This window comes from Pseudophryne corroboree (assembly GCF_028390025.1).
Source record: "Pseudophryne corroboree isolate aPseCor3 chromosome 12 unlocalized genomic scaffold, aPseCor3.hap2 SUPER_12_unloc_2, whole genome shotgun sequence".
Taxonomy (NCBI): domain Eukaryota; kingdom Metazoa; phylum Chordata; class Amphibia; order Anura; family Myobatrachidae; genus Pseudophryne; species Pseudophryne corroboree.
This window is the reverse complement of record NW_026967486.1, coordinates 103,681-119,903: the sequence shown is the minus strand read 5'-3', so window position 1 is coordinate 119,903 and position 16,223 is coordinate 103,681. Positions and strand designations below refer to the sequence as shown.

Sequence of the window (16,223 nt, the reverse complement as noted above, 5' to 3'; positions counted from 1 at the left end):
TTCTATACTGCTTGTCAGGACACATGGTCACAGTTACACTGCTCTGTACTGATATATACAGTAATATATATACTTTTCTATAGCTTCTATACTGCTTGTCAGGACACATGTGTCACAGTTACACTGCTCTGTACTGATATATACAGTAATATATATACTTTTCTATAGCTTCTATACTGCTTGTCAGGACACATGTGTCACAGTTACACTGCTCTGTACTGATATATACAGTAATATATATACTTTTCTATAGCTTCTATACTGCTTGTCAGGACACATGTGTCACAGTTACACTGCTCTGTACTGATATATACAGTAATATATATACTTTTCTATAGCTTCTATACTGCTTGTCAGGACACATGTGTCACAGTTACACTGCTCTGTACTGATATATACAATAATATATATACTTTTCTATAGCTTCTATACTGCTTGTCAGGACACATGTGTCACAGTTACACCGCTCTGTACTGATATATATACAATAATATATATACTTTTCTATAGCTTCTATACTGCTTGTCAGGACACATGTTCACAGATACACCGCTCTGTACTGATATATAGTAATATATATACTATTCTATAGCTTCTATACTGCTTGTCAGGACACATGTGTCACAGTTACACTGCTCTGTACTGATATATACAGTAATATATATACTTTTCTATAGCTTCTATACTGCTTGTCAGGACACATGTTCACAGATACACCGCTCTGTACTGATATATAGTAATATATATATACTATTCTATAGCTTCTATACTGCTTGTTAGGACACGTGTCACAGTTACACTGCTCTGTACTGATATATACAGTAATATATATACTTTTCTATAGCTTCTATACTGCTTGTCAGGACACATGGTCACAGTTACACTGCTCTGTACTGATATATACAGTAATATATATACTTCTTCTACGCTACTCCATGGCAGCCATTACTCTGGGATTTATCCCTACTCCTAGATTATAGACAAGAAGTTTTTTCTATTTTAGGCTCCGCCCCCCTGGGAATATAGGTCCGACCGCCCCTGGCTTCCCCAGTCTTTTTTCCTGTCTCCTTAGATAGTGACAGTGTAGTTGTTTGTTATTTTTTCAAATATGAGGATTACCAGGACTTTTCCCGGCCTAATGCGCCTCTGTGAGCCGCGGCTGGAAGGGGTTTGGCACCCGGGACCCATGGAGGAGCATTGTACTACTGCCTGTGGCAGTACAAATGCTGGATGGAACATATATAATTACTGCCTGTGGCAGTACAAATGTGAATGCTGCTACTTTAATGAAAAACTATAATTACTGCCTGTGGTAGTAGAAATAGTTGGCACCGCTATGTACCTGTGGCCTGTGAGCAGGGCCGAAACTAGGATCTTCGGCACCCGGGGCAAGGCAGCAAGTTGGCGCCCCCGATGCACCAACCCCCGGCGTGTGACACACACACACACACACACACACATATATATATATATATATATAGCACTGTCCTTGGTCTGGCACTCCTCTGTCCCGCAGGGAATTGGCTCCGGTGCCCTCCTTAAGCAAAATCGCTCTGCATATAGAAGATGGAAGGCGGCACTCAGGAGACTTACTTGAAAGTAGAAAACGTGCTTTTAATGGATGACGTTTCGGGAGACGTACTCCCTTCTTCAAGACACAGCAATACAAATAAACACAGTGATAAACTAAACTTAAATACCTTACCAGTTCCTGGCTCTGCCCCCTTCGTCACGGCCAGCGGCGTCCCGAGCTCCGGAGCCCGCACTTCCGGTTTCGGCAGTCTCCGCCCCTTCCGGGTGACGTGGCTTTGTTGCCGGGCGACGTAGCCGTGGGGAGGGCCCACACGAGCAGGGAATCTGTACCGTCATGGCAACAAGTTGCCATGGCAACGGACAACTACAAAAAAATACATGTACATAGCAAACAGTGTAATTCGGACCACTTACGTGGAAATGACAGTACATAATTGTTTAAAACAGTGCTTCCAGTGCCCAAGCGGCACACAATGTTGTGCACCATAAGTGATATAAAAACATCAAGTGCTCCAAAACAATCTGGGATCTGCAATAAATATATCTTAACCATATTAAGTGATATAAAACTATAAAAGCACCAACAGCTGTAATTTGTCCAATCTGATCTTAATGGTTACATGAACAATGACCTGTCCTGTCGGTCTGCCATTAATTAAACTCAATAAACTTCAACCTCAATAGTCAACCGGCATTTAAAGGGGACAATAGGTGCAAGGGTCCCCATATTTATTTCTATCTGACCTTTCCTAATAAATCTGATGGTCTGATTTGACTACCCTGTCAACTGCGTTCAGAATGATCCTACCCATACTACTGGGGGAGTGCATCCTGTATTAACCATCTTCAACCCTGATTCTACATCCAGCCTCACAGAAAACAATTTAGACTCAGGTATTCATTAAGACCACGGGGGTGAATCGTATCTAGTTTGTGGATCCACCTTGCCTCCAGTTGCAACAGTTTTTTTGCTCGGTTACCGCCTCGGATGGACTCCGGAACCTGGTCCACTATTTTGTAGCGGACAGAGGCCAGGCTGTGACGCATCTGCGCAAAATGACGGGCCACAGGTTGTTCGCTGCTCCCTGATACCAGGGCAGCCCTGATCGCTGATCTATGTTGGGCCATCCTCTCTTTAAATAGACACTGGGTCTTGCCCACATAGTAGAGGCTGCAGGGACAGATTAGCACATAAACTACATATGTCGAGCTGCATGTCAATGCTTTGGGGATCTTCAATCTCTTCCCCGTATGTGGGTGTGAGATCGAGTCCCCCGTTAACATGTAGCTACATGTGGTGCAGCCCAAGCATTTAAAACAGCCTGCTTTGCTTGTTAAAAATAAGATTTTACTTACCGATAAATCTATTTCTCGTAGTCCGTAGTGGATGCTGGGACTCCGTCAGGACCATGGGGATTAGCGGCTCCGCAGGAGACAGGGCACAAAAATAAAAGCTTTAGGACTAGGTGGTGTGCACTGGCTCCTCCCCCCATGACCCTCCTCCAAGCCTCAGTTAGGATACTGTGCCCGGACGAGCGTACACAATAAGGAAGGATTTTGAATCCCGGGTAAGACTCATACCAGCCACACCAATCACACCGTACAACCTGTGATCTGAACCCAGTTAACAGTATGACAAACGTAGGAGCCTCTGAACAGACGGCTCACAACAATAACAACCCGATTTTTTTGTAACAATAACTATGTACAAGTATTGCAGACAATCCGCACTTGGGATGGGCGCCCAGCATCCACTACGGACTACGAGAAATAGATTTATCGGTAAGTAAAATCTTATTTTCTCTGACGTCCTAGTGGATGCTGGGACTCCGTCAGGACCATGGGGATTATACCAAAGCTCCCAAACGGGCGGGAGAGTGCGGATGACTCTGCAGCACCGAATGAGAGAACTCCAGGTCCTCTTTAGCCAGGTTATCAAATTTGTAGAATTTTACAAACGTGTTCTCCCCCGACCACGTAGCTGCTCGGCAGAGTTGTAATGCCGAGACCCCTCGGGCAGCCGCCCAAGATGAGCCCACCTTCCTTGTGGAATGGGCCTTGATAGATTTAGGCTGTGGCAGGCCTGCCACAGAATGTGCAAGTTGAATTGTGCTACAAATCCAACGAGCAATCGTCTGCTTAGAAGCAGGAGCACCCAGCTTGTTGGGTGCATACAGTATAAACAGCGAGTCAGATTTTCTGACTCCAGCCGTCCTTGAAATATATATTTTCAATGCCCTGACAACGTCCAGCAACTTGGAATCCTCCAAATCGCTAGTAGCCGCAGGCACCACAATAGGCTGGTTCAGGTGAAACGCTGAAACCACCTTAGGCAGAAACTGAGGACGCGTCCGCAGTTCTGCCCTGTCCGAATGGAAAATCAGATATGGGCTTTTATACGATAAAGCCGCCAATTCTGACACTCTCCTGGCTGAAGCCAGGGCCAGTAGCATGGTTACTTTCCATGTAAGATATTTCAAATCCACCGATTTGAGTGGCTCAAACCAATGGGATTTGAGAAAATCCAAAACTACATTAAGATCCCACGGAGCCACTGGGGGCACAACCGGGGGCTGTATATGTAGTACTCCTTTTACAAAAGTCTGGACTTCAGGAACTGAAGCCAATTCTTTCTGGAAGAAAATCGACAGGGCCGAAATTTGAACCTTAATGGATCCTAATTTGAGGCCCATAGACAATCCTGTTTGCAGGAAATGTAGGAATCGACCCAGTTGAAATTCCTCCGTCGGGGCCTTCCTGGCCTCACACCACGCAACATATTTTCTCCAAATGCGGTGATAATGTTGTGCAGTCACCTCCTTCCTGGCTTTTACCAGGGTAGGGATGACCTCTTCCGGAATGCCTTTTTCCCTTAGAATTCGGCGTTCAACCGCCATGCCGTCAAACGCAGCCGCGGTAAGTCTTGGAATAGACACGGTCCCTGCTGAAGCAGGTCCCGTCTTAGAGGTAGAGGCCACGGATCTTCCGTGAGCATCTCCTGAAGTTCCGGGTACCAAGTTCTTCTTGGCCAATCCGGAGCCACGAGTATCGTTCTTACTCCCCTTTGCCGTATAATTCTCAGTACTTTTGGTATGAGAGGCAGAGGAAGAAACACATACACTGACTGGAACACCCACGGTGTTACCAGAGCGTCCACAGCTATTGCCTGAGGGTCTCTTGACCTGGCGCAATACCTGTCCAGTTTTTTGTTGAGGCGGGACGCCATCATATCCACCTTTGGTTTTTCCCAACGGTTCACAATCATGTGGAAGACTTCTGGATGAAGTCCCCACTCTCCCGGGTGTAGATCGTGTCTGCTGAGGAAGTCCGCTTCCCAGTTGTCCACTCCCGGAATGAACACTGCTGACAGTGCTATCACATGATCTTCCGCCCAGCGAAGAATCCTTGCAGCTTCTGCCATTGCCCTCCTGCTTCTTGTGCCGCCCTGTCTGTTTACGTGGGCGACTGCCGTGATGTTGTCCGACTGGATCAACACCGGCTGACCCTGAAGCAGGGGTTTTGCCAGGCTTAGAGCATTGTAAATCGCTCTTAGCTCCAGTATATTTATGTGAAGAGACATCTCCAGGCTTGACCACACTCCCTGGAAGTTTCTTCCCTGTGTGACCGCTACCCAGCCTCTCAGACTGGCATCCGTGGTCACCAGGACCCAGTCCTGTATGCCGAATCTGCGGCCCTCTAACAGATGAGCACTCTGCAACCACCACAGAAGAGACACCCTTGTCCGTGGAGACAAAGTTATCCGCTGATGCATCTGCAGATGCGATCCGGACCATTTGTCCAGCAGATCCCACTGAAAAGTTCGTGCGTGGAATCTGCCGAATGGAATCGCTTCGTAAGAAGTCACCATTTTTCCCAGGACTCTTGTGCATTGATGCACAGACACTTTTCCTGGTTTTAGGAGGTTCCTGACAAGTTCGGATAACTCCCTGGCTTTCTCCTCCGGAAGAAACACCTTTTTCTGAACCGTGTCCAGAATCATTCCCAGGAACAGCAGACGTGTCGTCGGGGTCAATTGAGATTTTGGAAAATTCAGAATCCACCCGTGCTGTTGCAGCACTACTTGGGTTAGTGCTACTACGTCCTCCAGCTGTTCTCTGGACCTTGCCCTTATCAGGAGATCGTCCAAGTAAGGGATAATTAATACGCCTTTTCTTCGCAGAAGAAACATCATTTCGGCCATTACCTTGGTAAAGACCCGAGGTGCCGTGGACAATCCAAACGGCAGCGTCTGAAACTGATAATGACAGTTTTGCACCACGAACCTGAGGTACCCTTGATGTGAAGGGCAAATTGGGACATGCAGGTAAGCATCCTTGATGTCCAGGGACACCATAAAGTCCCCTTCTTCCAGATTCGCTATCACTGCTCTGAGTGACTCCATCTTGAACTTGAATTTTTGTATGTACAGGTTCAAAGATTTCAGATTTAGAATAGGTCTTACCGAGCCGTCCGGCTTCGGTACCACAAATAGTGTGGAATAATACCCCTTTCCCTGTTGTAGGAGGGGTACCTTGACTATCACCTGCTGAGAATACAGCTTGTGAATGGCTTCCAATACCGTCGCCCTGTCTGAGGGAGACGTTGGCAGAGCAGACTTTAGGAACCGGCGAGGGGGAGACTTCTCGAATTCCAACCTGTAACCCTGAGATACTACCTGCAGGATCCAGGGGTCCACCTGTGAGTGAGCCCACTGTGCGCTGAAATTCTTGAGTCGACCCCCCACCGCCCCTGAGTCCGCTTGTAAAGCCCCAACGTCATGCTGAGGGCTTTGCAGAAGCCGGGTAGGGCTTCTGCTCCTGGGAGGGAGCTGCTTGGTGCACTCTCTTACCCTTTCCTTTGCCTCGGGGCAGATATGACTGTCCTTTTGCCCGCTTGTTCTTATAGGAACGAAAGGACTGCGGCTGAAAAGACGGTGTCTTTTTCTGTTGGGAGGGGACCTGAGGTAAAAAGGTGGATTTCCCGGCTGTTGCCGTGGCCACCAAATCCGATAGACCGACCCCAAATAATTCCTTCCCTTTATACGGCAATACTTCCATATGCCGTTTGGAATCCGCATCACCTGACCACTGTCGCGTCCATAAACTTCTTCTGGCAGATATGGACATCGCACTTACTCTCGATGCCAGAGTGCAAATATCCCTCTGAGCATCTCGCATATAAAGAAAAGCATCCTTTAATTGCTCTATAGTCAATAAAATACTGTCCCTATCCAGGGTATCAATATTTTCAGTCAGGGAATCCGACCAAACCACCCCAGCACTGCACATCCATGCTGAGGCGATGGCTGGTCGCAGTATAACACCAGTATGAGTGTATATACTTTTCAGGGTAGTTTCCAGCCTCCTATCAGCTGGATCCTTGAGGGCGGCCGTTTCAGGAGACGGTAACGCCACTTGTTTTGATAAGCGTGTGAGTGCCTTATCCACCCTAGGGGGTGTTTCCCAGCGCGCCCTAACCTCTGGCGGGAAAGGATATAATGCCAATAATTTTCTATCGGGGTTAACCCACGCTTCATCACACACTTCATTCAATTCCTCTGATTCAGGAAAAACTACAGGTAGTTTTTTCAGACCCCACATAATACCCCTTTTTGTGGTACTTGCAGTATCAGAGATATGCAAAGCCTCCTTCATTGCCGTGATCATATAACGTGTGGCCCTACTGGAAAATACGTTTGTTTCTTCACCGTCGACACTAGATTCGGTGTCCGTGTCTGGGTCTGTGTCGACCGACTGAGGTAAAGGGCGTTTTACAGCCCCTGACGGTGTCTGAGACGCCTGGACAGGTACTAACTGGTTTGCCGGCCGTCTCATGTCGTCAACTGATTTTTGTAACGTGCTGACATTATCACGTAATTCCATAAACAAAGCCATCCATTCCGGTGTCGACTCCCTAGGGGGTGACATCACCATTACCGGCAATTGCTCCGCCTCCACACCAACATCGTCCTCATACATGTCGACACACACGTACCGACACACAGCAGACACACAGGGAATGCTCTTATCGAAGACAGGACCCCACTAGCCCTTTGGGGAGACAGAGGGAGAGTTTGCCAGTACACACCCAAGCGCTATAAATATATAGGAACAACCCTACAGAAGTGTTGTTTCCTTTATAGCAGCTTAATATATCAATATCGCCAAAAAAGTGCCCCCCCTCTCTGTTTTTTTACCCTGTTTCTGTAGTGCAGTGCAGGGGAGAGTCCTGGGAGCCTTCCTCGCAGCGGAGCTGTGCAGGAAAATGGCGCTGTGTGCTGAGGAGATAGGCCCCGCCCCCTATTTCGGCGGGCTCTTCTCCCGGTGTTTGTGAGACCTGGCAGGGGTTAAATACATCCATATAGCCCCAGGGGCTATATGTGATGTATTTTTAGCCAGAATAAGGTACTATCATTGCTGCCCAGGGCGCCCCCCCCAGCGCCCTGCACCCTCAGTGACCGCTGCTATGAAGTGTGCTGACAACAATGGCGCACAGCTGCAGTGCTGTGCGCTACCTCATGAAGACTGAAAAGTCTTCTGCCGCCGGTTTCTGGACCTCTTCACTTTTCGGCATCTGCAAGGGGGTCGGCGGCGCGGCTCCGGGACCGGACTCCATGGCTGGGCCTGTGTTCGATCCCTCTGGAGCTAATGGTGTCCAGTAGCCTAAGAAGCCAATCCATCCTGCACGCAGGTGAGTTCACTTCTTCTCCCCTAAGTCCCTCGTTGCAGTGAGCCTGTTGCCAGCAGGACTCACTGAAAATAAAAAAACCTAATAACTTTTTCTAAGCAGCTCTTTAGGAGAGCCACCTAGATTGCACCCTGCTCGGACGGGCACAAAAACCTAACTGAGGCTTGGAGGAGGGTCATGGGGGGAGGAGCCAGTGCACACCGCCTAGTCCTAAAGCTTTTATTTTTGTGCCCTGTCTCCTGCGGAGCCGCTAATCCCCATGGTCCTGACGGAGTCCCAGCATCCACTAGGACGTCAGAGAAAAATGTGTGGTAGGTCGTGTTCTTGTGAACCCCGTTACATCATTCTTCACTACCAGGTCTTTAATATTGGAACTACGAGTATAGCAAGGCATTACTTGGCTGTTCTTTAGGCTTACTAGAATAGGATCTGAAGTAATCATCGGCATAATCCGAGCTTCTGCAGACGGTGGATCTCTGTCCTCAATAAATGCGCCATGGACCTCATGCTTTTGGTAATAGAGGAATCCACCCGAGAGGTCAACCTTACTAGGGAGAAACTTCGCACATTTGAGGAACAACACCTCCAGAGCCTCTCTGATGATAAAACAACGAATTGGCTGGACAAGTTGAAAAACCAGGTAGAAACATACAGGCTCGAGTTGCTCAAATACAAAAAAAACAAATTGCTTAAAGTACAAGCCGATTACGAGCAACATCGGGCATATACCTGGTTAGCCAAAGCCACGGGGGCGGCCTCTAGAGGAAAGTCGGAGAGAAGCTACAGACGGAGGACACAGAGACCACAAGCAAGTACGTCTGCGAGCGAAACGGATGATACAGCTGTGTCTGATTCAGTGATGTCTGCCCAAGGAGTCCCTTTAGGGGCAGTCACCCGGGCACTGGCCTCTGGCAAAAGAAGAAACCCACCAGACGGGGTGGCCAGTCGAGGCGGAAGGCGGGGAGGAAGACCACCCAGGTCACGTTGGACTTAATTTTCAATTTATCACGGGCAGCACTAACGACGGCAGAAACAGCTGTCCTTAGTAGGGGACTGTCGTATGTACCGACGAAGACACCAGATGATTTTCAATGGAAGGTTGAGACTTTTAAATTCAATAGAAGTTTGAAACTCAAAGAGCATTTTGGCAAGCATGTGGACCATAGACAGAAAGGAATGTCGGCTCCTCTGATCAAAGGACTCACCTCAGGGTCACAGTTTGACCCAGTGTCGCAAAACGCGACTATCAAAACATTCACAAGAATGTTGGAGCATCTGCAGGATGACCCCCCTCCGCACGTATACAGAAACATGTACAAGGAAGAACATGACGCCCTTCGAGATTTAAGCGCCAGACAGGACATTATCATCAGGGGCGCCGATAAAGGGGGCGCCATTGTGATATTAGATACTGAGGACTATATAGCAGAATGTGACCGATTGTTGGCAGACAGTCAAACTTGTGCCCAACTAGATGGTGATCCTACTGCACAATTTAAAACTGAATTAGATCAGATTTTAATGCAGGCTAAAGAAGAGGGCGTGATTTCTCACGATATGTATATCAAATTATTGAGCCCACACCCTGTTGTCCCTATTTTCTACTCGATCCCCAAGCTCCACAAGGATGCGCAGCATCCGCCGGGATGCCCCATTATCTCAGCGAGGGGCTCACTATGCGAGCCGATCGCCAGATATTTAGACTTTTTCCTTCAACCCTGTATTCAAGCTACACCCACACATCTGAAAGATACTAGTGCATTATTGAGACAGTTTGCACAGTTAGGACCCATCCCAGCAGACATGGTACTGGCCACACTGGATGTGGCCAGTTTATACACCTGTATTCCCCATCAGGCTGGGTTAACAGCTGTAAGGCATCTTATCACTAACAACCCTAAATACACGGGTCCTGATGTTGACCTGTTCGTCAGGTTACTAGAATACACCCTTAGCCATAATTATTTTCTGTTCAATGGCAGGTTTTTTCTACAGAAGACCGGCTGTGCGATGGGGTCGGCGGTGGCCCCATCGCTAGCCAATACATACATGTGGGAGGTGGAGAGACAAACATTTTTTGAGAACAGCGCGACAGCCAGGTCCATTTTTCTATACACTCGGTATATAGACGACCTGTTGCTGTTCTGGACTGGAGACGAGGGAGCCCTGGTTAAACTTATAGAGGAACATAACAACTCCTCTAGTCCGATCAAGTTTACTGTGTCTACACACAGGTCAGAAATATGTTTTTTGGACACTAAAATTCAGATACGAGGTGGTGAGTTACATACCACATTATACTCCAAGCCCACGGATCGCAATACACTCCTCAGATTTGACAGTTTCCACCCCCCAGCTTTAATTCAGGGTTTACCGTATTCTCAATTCCTCAGGGTGTGCAGGATCACCAGCGACCCTGAGGAGTTAGAGATACAGCTAGACATCATGACGAACAAATTCACACAGAGGGGTTATCCACTTAAACTTCTGAAGAATGCTCGTGCCAGGGCTTTGTCCCTTAGTAGACAGGAATTGCTACAGGTCAAAGTCCCAGTGCCCTCTGCTCCTAAAATGGCCTGGGTAAACCAGTATAACACCTCTAGCAGAAGGACCAATAAGAAAATTAAGCAATTATGGCCGATGATTACTTCAGATCCTATTCTAGTAAGCCTAAAGAACAGCCAAGTAATGCCTTGCTATACTCGTAGTTCCAATATTAAAGACCTGGTAGTGAAGAATGATGTAACGGGGTTCACAAGAACACGACCTACCACACATTTTTTAACACGCAAAGCAGGCTGTTTTAAATGCTTGGGCTGCACCACATGTAGCTACATGTTAACGGGGGACTCGATCTCACACCCACATACGGGGAAGAGATTGAAGATCCCCAAAGCATTGACATGCAGCTCGACATATGTAGTTTATGTGCTAATCTGTCCCTGCAGCCTCTACTATGTGGGCAAGACCCAGTGTCTATTTAAAGAGAGGATGGCCCAACATAGATCAGCGATCAGGGCTGCCCTGGTATCAGGGAGCAGCGAACAACCTGTGGCCCGTCATTTTGCGCAGATGCGTCACAGCCTGGCCTCTGTCCGCTACAAAATAGTGGACCAGGTTCCGGAGTCCATCCGAGGCGGTAACCGAGCAAAAAAACTGTTGCAACTGGAGGCAAGGTGGATCCACAAACTAGATACGATTCACCCCCGTGGTCTTAATGAATACCTGAGTCTAAATTGTTTTCTGTGAGGCTGGATGTAGAATCAGGGTTGAAGATGGTTAATACAGGATGCACTCCCCCAGTAGTATGGGTAGGATCATTCTGAACGCAGTTGACAGGGTAGTCAAATCAGACCATCAGATTTATTAGGAAAGGTCAGATAGAAATAAATATGGGGACCCTTGCACCTATTGTCCCCTTTAAATGCCGGTTGACTATTGAGGTTGAAGTTTATTGAGTTTAATTAATGGCAGACCGACAGGACAGGTCATTGTTCATGTAACCATTAAGATCAGATTGGACAAATTACAGCTGTTGGTGCTTTTATAGTTTTATATCACTTAATATGGTTAAGATATATTTATTGCAGATCCCAGATTGTTTTGGAGCACTTGATGTTTTTATATCACTTATGGTGCACAACATTGTGTGCCGCTTGGGCACTGGAAGCACTGTTTTAAACAATTATGTACTGTCATTTCCACGTAAGTGGTCCGAATTACACTGTTTGCTATGTACATGTATTTTTTTGTAGTTGTCCGTTGCCATGGCAACTTGTTGCCATGACGGTACAGATTCCCTGCTCGTGTGGGCCCTCCCCACGGCTACGTCGCCCGGCAACAAAGCCACGTCACCCGGAAGGGGCGGAGACTGCTGAAACCGGAAGTGCGGGCTCCGGAGCTCGGGACGCCGCTGGCCGTGACGGAGGGGGCAGAGCCAGGAACTGGTAAGGTATTTAAGTTTAGTTTATCACTGTGTTTATTTGTATTGCTGTGTCTTGAAGAAGGGAGTACGTCTCCCGAAACGTCACCCATTAAAAGCACGTTTTCTACTTTCAAGTAAGTCTCCTGAGTGCCGCCTTCCATCTTCTATATATATATATATATATATGTGTGTGTGTGTGTGTGTGTGTGTGTTGTGTGTGTTGTGTGTGTGTGTGTATATACATATATGTATGTGTGTGTATATATATATATATATATATATATATAACCTCCACAAGGGCAAAGGGCTTCTTATGTGAGGGGGGGGGGGGGTGTAGCTAGACATTTTTTGGGGCTACGGATAAAGAAAAAAAGAGGAGATAGCCCGTCGTACATTGATAAATATACGTAAAATCACACACCTGTACACATACATGCTGTCCCATACCTAAACACGTACACGCACGCATACATTGACTCACATATAGTCATGCACCTGTATACATAGTCACACATGTATACATACACACACACATATTCATGTACAGTCACACACATGCTCAGATTCATACAGACACACATATATAGTAGTCACACACACATACAGTGCCCCTTTCCTTTGTCATCCTCACTGTTTAGGGTCTTCTGCTGCTACACAGTGAGCTTCTGTCTCCCATGCTGCTGGCTGGACTGGCTGGCACTGTGTACAGTGCTGTGTAGCCCCGCCCCCTTTCGGTTAAATCTTTTTGTTCAGCTCAGCAGCACTGCTGTGACGATGAAAGGCAGCTGGGGGGAGGCTGGGGAGTTAGCTTGTTCCCTGTGCCCCCTCTTTATCCAGCTCTGCCGGGGCGGGCACAATGCGCGACTGCATAGAAGAAAGTGAAAGGAAACTACAGCTCCCGCAGCAAGGGCTGCTGGGAGCTGTAGTTTATTTTCAGTTTAATCACAGCAATGCTTTGTGCCCGGCTTGTTAGGCAGACGCAGCAGCTAGTAGAGTCTGGAGCATAAGCTCCAGACTCTACTAGCTGCTGCGGCTGCATAACGAGCTGTTAGGGACGAGGCAGATAAGGAGGGATGTTTGGGGAATTAAACTGATCATGACGGCGCCCCCTCCGATCCGGCGCCCAGGTCACATGCCCCCCTAGCCCCTCCCTAGTTGCGGCTCTGCTGTGAGGTGAAAACGTTGCCGCCCGGATGATGAGCCCTGTGTCTCCGCTCCCATGGCCGCTGGTGACCGCCGAGGTGCTGGAGCTGGAGGGCGGAAGCAGCGCTGAGCCTGGAGGGCGGATGCAGCGCTGGATGCGGCGGGCGGAAGTGCGCGGCCGAAATCCCGGAAGTGCCGCGATTCGGTCTGCGCATGCGCCGCCCGGAGGCTGAGAGTCAGAGAGGAATAAAGATGGCGCGGTCCACCGCTGAGAGTGAGAGAGATAGTGTTCCCAGATATAAGGGAATAAATAAGAATTGGGAAAGAATGACTGAAGATTTTTGTCAGCATGGATAAAGAGATGTCTCCCTAAACGCCTACATGTGCCCAGGAATGGTAAGCAGTCTCATTTAGGGCACTTATTATGTTATGTAGTTAGGGTGTTTAGGATATTATTTGCTTTGGTTGCAGTGTGTCTGAAGTTCCTAGGAAAAGAACATGAAAAAAGAAGCATCATTTGGCTTGTTCTGGAGATAAACATAGCAAGTTATGTGATGATTGTGAAGCATCCCAGGGCCAGTCTAAACAGATTCAGGATCTGATGGAATGGATGAAAAAGTAATTCGTAACAAAGGATGAATTAAAGGAGCTTCAGGGGGCTTAAAGGTCCAGGTCGCAGACAAGTTTAGATGTTGCAGAAGATTCGGATGGTCTCGTTGTATTGGATTATGCTGATAGTCCCTCTCCGGCAGAGTCTGAGGAGGCTCAGGAGCCAGATAGGTCGTTTAATTTGGATATAGTGGATAGCTTACTGAAGCATATGTATAGAGCTTTAAATATTAAGGATGAAGCACAGGAGGATGATGCTCAGGATCCTTTATTTGAGGATAGGATTAAGAGAAGCCGATGTTTTCCGGTGCATAAAGTGCTGAAGGAGATTATGTCAGTGCAGTGGCAGACTGCGGACAAGCGTCTCAATTATATGAAAAGGTTGGAGCGTATGTTTCCGGTACAGGATGAGGAATTTATTAAATGGTGCGATTTGCCTAAAGTGGATGCTGCAGTAGCAGAAGTTGTTTCCAAAACCACCATCCTGTTGGAAGACGGTGCGGTGCTTAAGGATGCAATGGACAAGAAGGTTGAGAGTTCCTTGAAAAAAGTCCACAAAGCATCAGCAGTGACGCTAAAGGCTGGGGTAGCGATGGCGTCAACAACCAGAACCCTGAGACTGTGGGGGAACAACCTGAATAGTGATTTGGAGGATCAGGTATCTAGACATCACCTGCAGAAAGATCTGGCCGTGATACTGAAGGCGGTGGAATATCTGTGAGGCCTCTTTTGAGGTAGTAGAGTAGGCGGCAAAATCATTAGCAGCAGGTGTAGCGGCTAGAAGGTCACTGTGGCTGCGTACATGGACAGCAGACGTCCACTCAAAAAATAGATTGGTAGCTCTTCCTTATGAAGGATCTCGCCTCTTCGGAAGTAAGCTGGAGTCCATAATCAATGTCATGTCAGGCGGTAAATCCGCGAAGCTGCCATATGATAGAAAGGCAAGGTTTAGGGCTTCTTCACCTAAGCAGCAGTTTAAGGATGCCAGGTCATACAGGCCAGGTAGGCAGTATAGTAGATACACTCCAACGACTACCAGGCAGTCCTTTCGTCAGTCTGGCAGAAGAGGCAATAGAAAATTCTGACTATATGATGCCCCGGAGTGCTGCGCCAGTAGGAGGCAGATTAATAAAATTTGCGGATCAGTGGCAGGAGTCAACTCAGGAAGCCTGGGTATTAAAAGTAATCTCCCAGGGCTATGGCATAGAATTTATAAAGAAGCCGACGGGGCGGAATTTTGTAAAGTCAAAAATTCTAACGTCAAAAGAACAGATAATAGCCTTTCAGGATATTCTAAAAAACCTCATCAAAACACATGCAGTTGTAAAGGTACCGGTGGCAGAGGAGAGAAGAGGTTTTTATTCCAGGATGTTCTTGATTCAGAAACCATCAGGGGAATTCAGGGCAATTCTGGATTTAAGAAGTTTAAACAAATTTCTTATAAAGAAACGGTTTCACATGGAAACATTGAAGACCATATTATTAGGGATAAAGCAGGAAGACTTTATGGCCTCTATAGATCTGAAAGACGCCTACTTTCATGTGCCAATTCACAGGGAAGACCAGAGGTTTCTAAGGTTTTGCGTCCTTGGAAAAGATCTTCAATTCACCTGCCTGCCGTTCGGCCTGTCTTCCTCACCAAGAGTTTTCACGAAAGTGCTTCTAGCTCTAGTGGCACATATGAGAGTGACGGGCATAGCATTGTGGCCGTACCTGGACGACTTGCTGATCTGTGCAAGTACAAAAGCGACTCTAATAGCAACAGTACAGAAGACTCTTCAGATTCTTCAAGCTCATGGTTGGCTAGTGAACTGGAAGAAGAGCAAGCTAGATCCAACACAAGGTCTACAGTTCCTAGGAGTTTGGATAGATTCAAAGAAGTACACGGTAGCATTGTCAGAAGACCGATGCAAAAAGATTCAAGATCTCTCATCCCTGGTTCAGGTAGAGGACAGCATTTCACTCCGTCTGGGCCTGCGTCTTGTGGGGATGTTGTCTTCTACGATAGAAGTAGTACCCTGTGTTATGAACCACAGGTAGTGGTTCATTCCTATTTTATGTTTATAAAGTTGTCTTGCATGCCAGGATTTCCTGTTGTTCTGTTTTAGAATACTCTTGTCTGCTGCCGCTGGTGAGTCTGTGTAATTGCAGCTTGTTCCCTTGTGTTCAGCCTCACCTGGCTGCTAATTGCATCTGGTCAGTTTGGAATCATGCAACAAGGCAGCTGCATGGGATTATTAATTAGGCCTCTCTGTTATATGCTGGCTGTTTGCAATTCACAGATGCTGGTGATATTCCTTGGTTTGCAGTCTGCTTGAGTTCTGAG

At 47.3% G+C, this 16,223-nt stretch overlaps 1 protein-coding gene across 5 annotated transcripts in view; it reads right to left on the bottom strand.

Moving 5' to 3' along the window:
- Window positions 1–16,223, bottom strand: part of LOC134983018 (V-type proton ATPase catalytic subunit A-like) — a 419,995-nt gene that overhangs the window by 325,104 nt on the left and 78,668 nt on the right. For 2 of the 5 annotated variants that reach the window (XM_063948714.1, XM_063948715.1), the window contains exon 1: window positions 12,777–13,044. The exons of 1 other annotated variant lie outside the window; for it this stretch is intronic. Coding sequence is in view for 1 of the 4 variants with exons in the window: in XM_063948712.1 (XP_063804782.1) it covers window positions 12,750–12,770 (21 nt within the window). In the remaining 3 variants the exon portion in view is untranslated. Of the gene's footprint in view, window positions 1–12,749; window positions 13,046–16,223 lie in introns of those variants that run through there. 2 more of the 5 variants (XM_063948712.1, XM_063948713.1) reach the window with 2 other exon arrangements.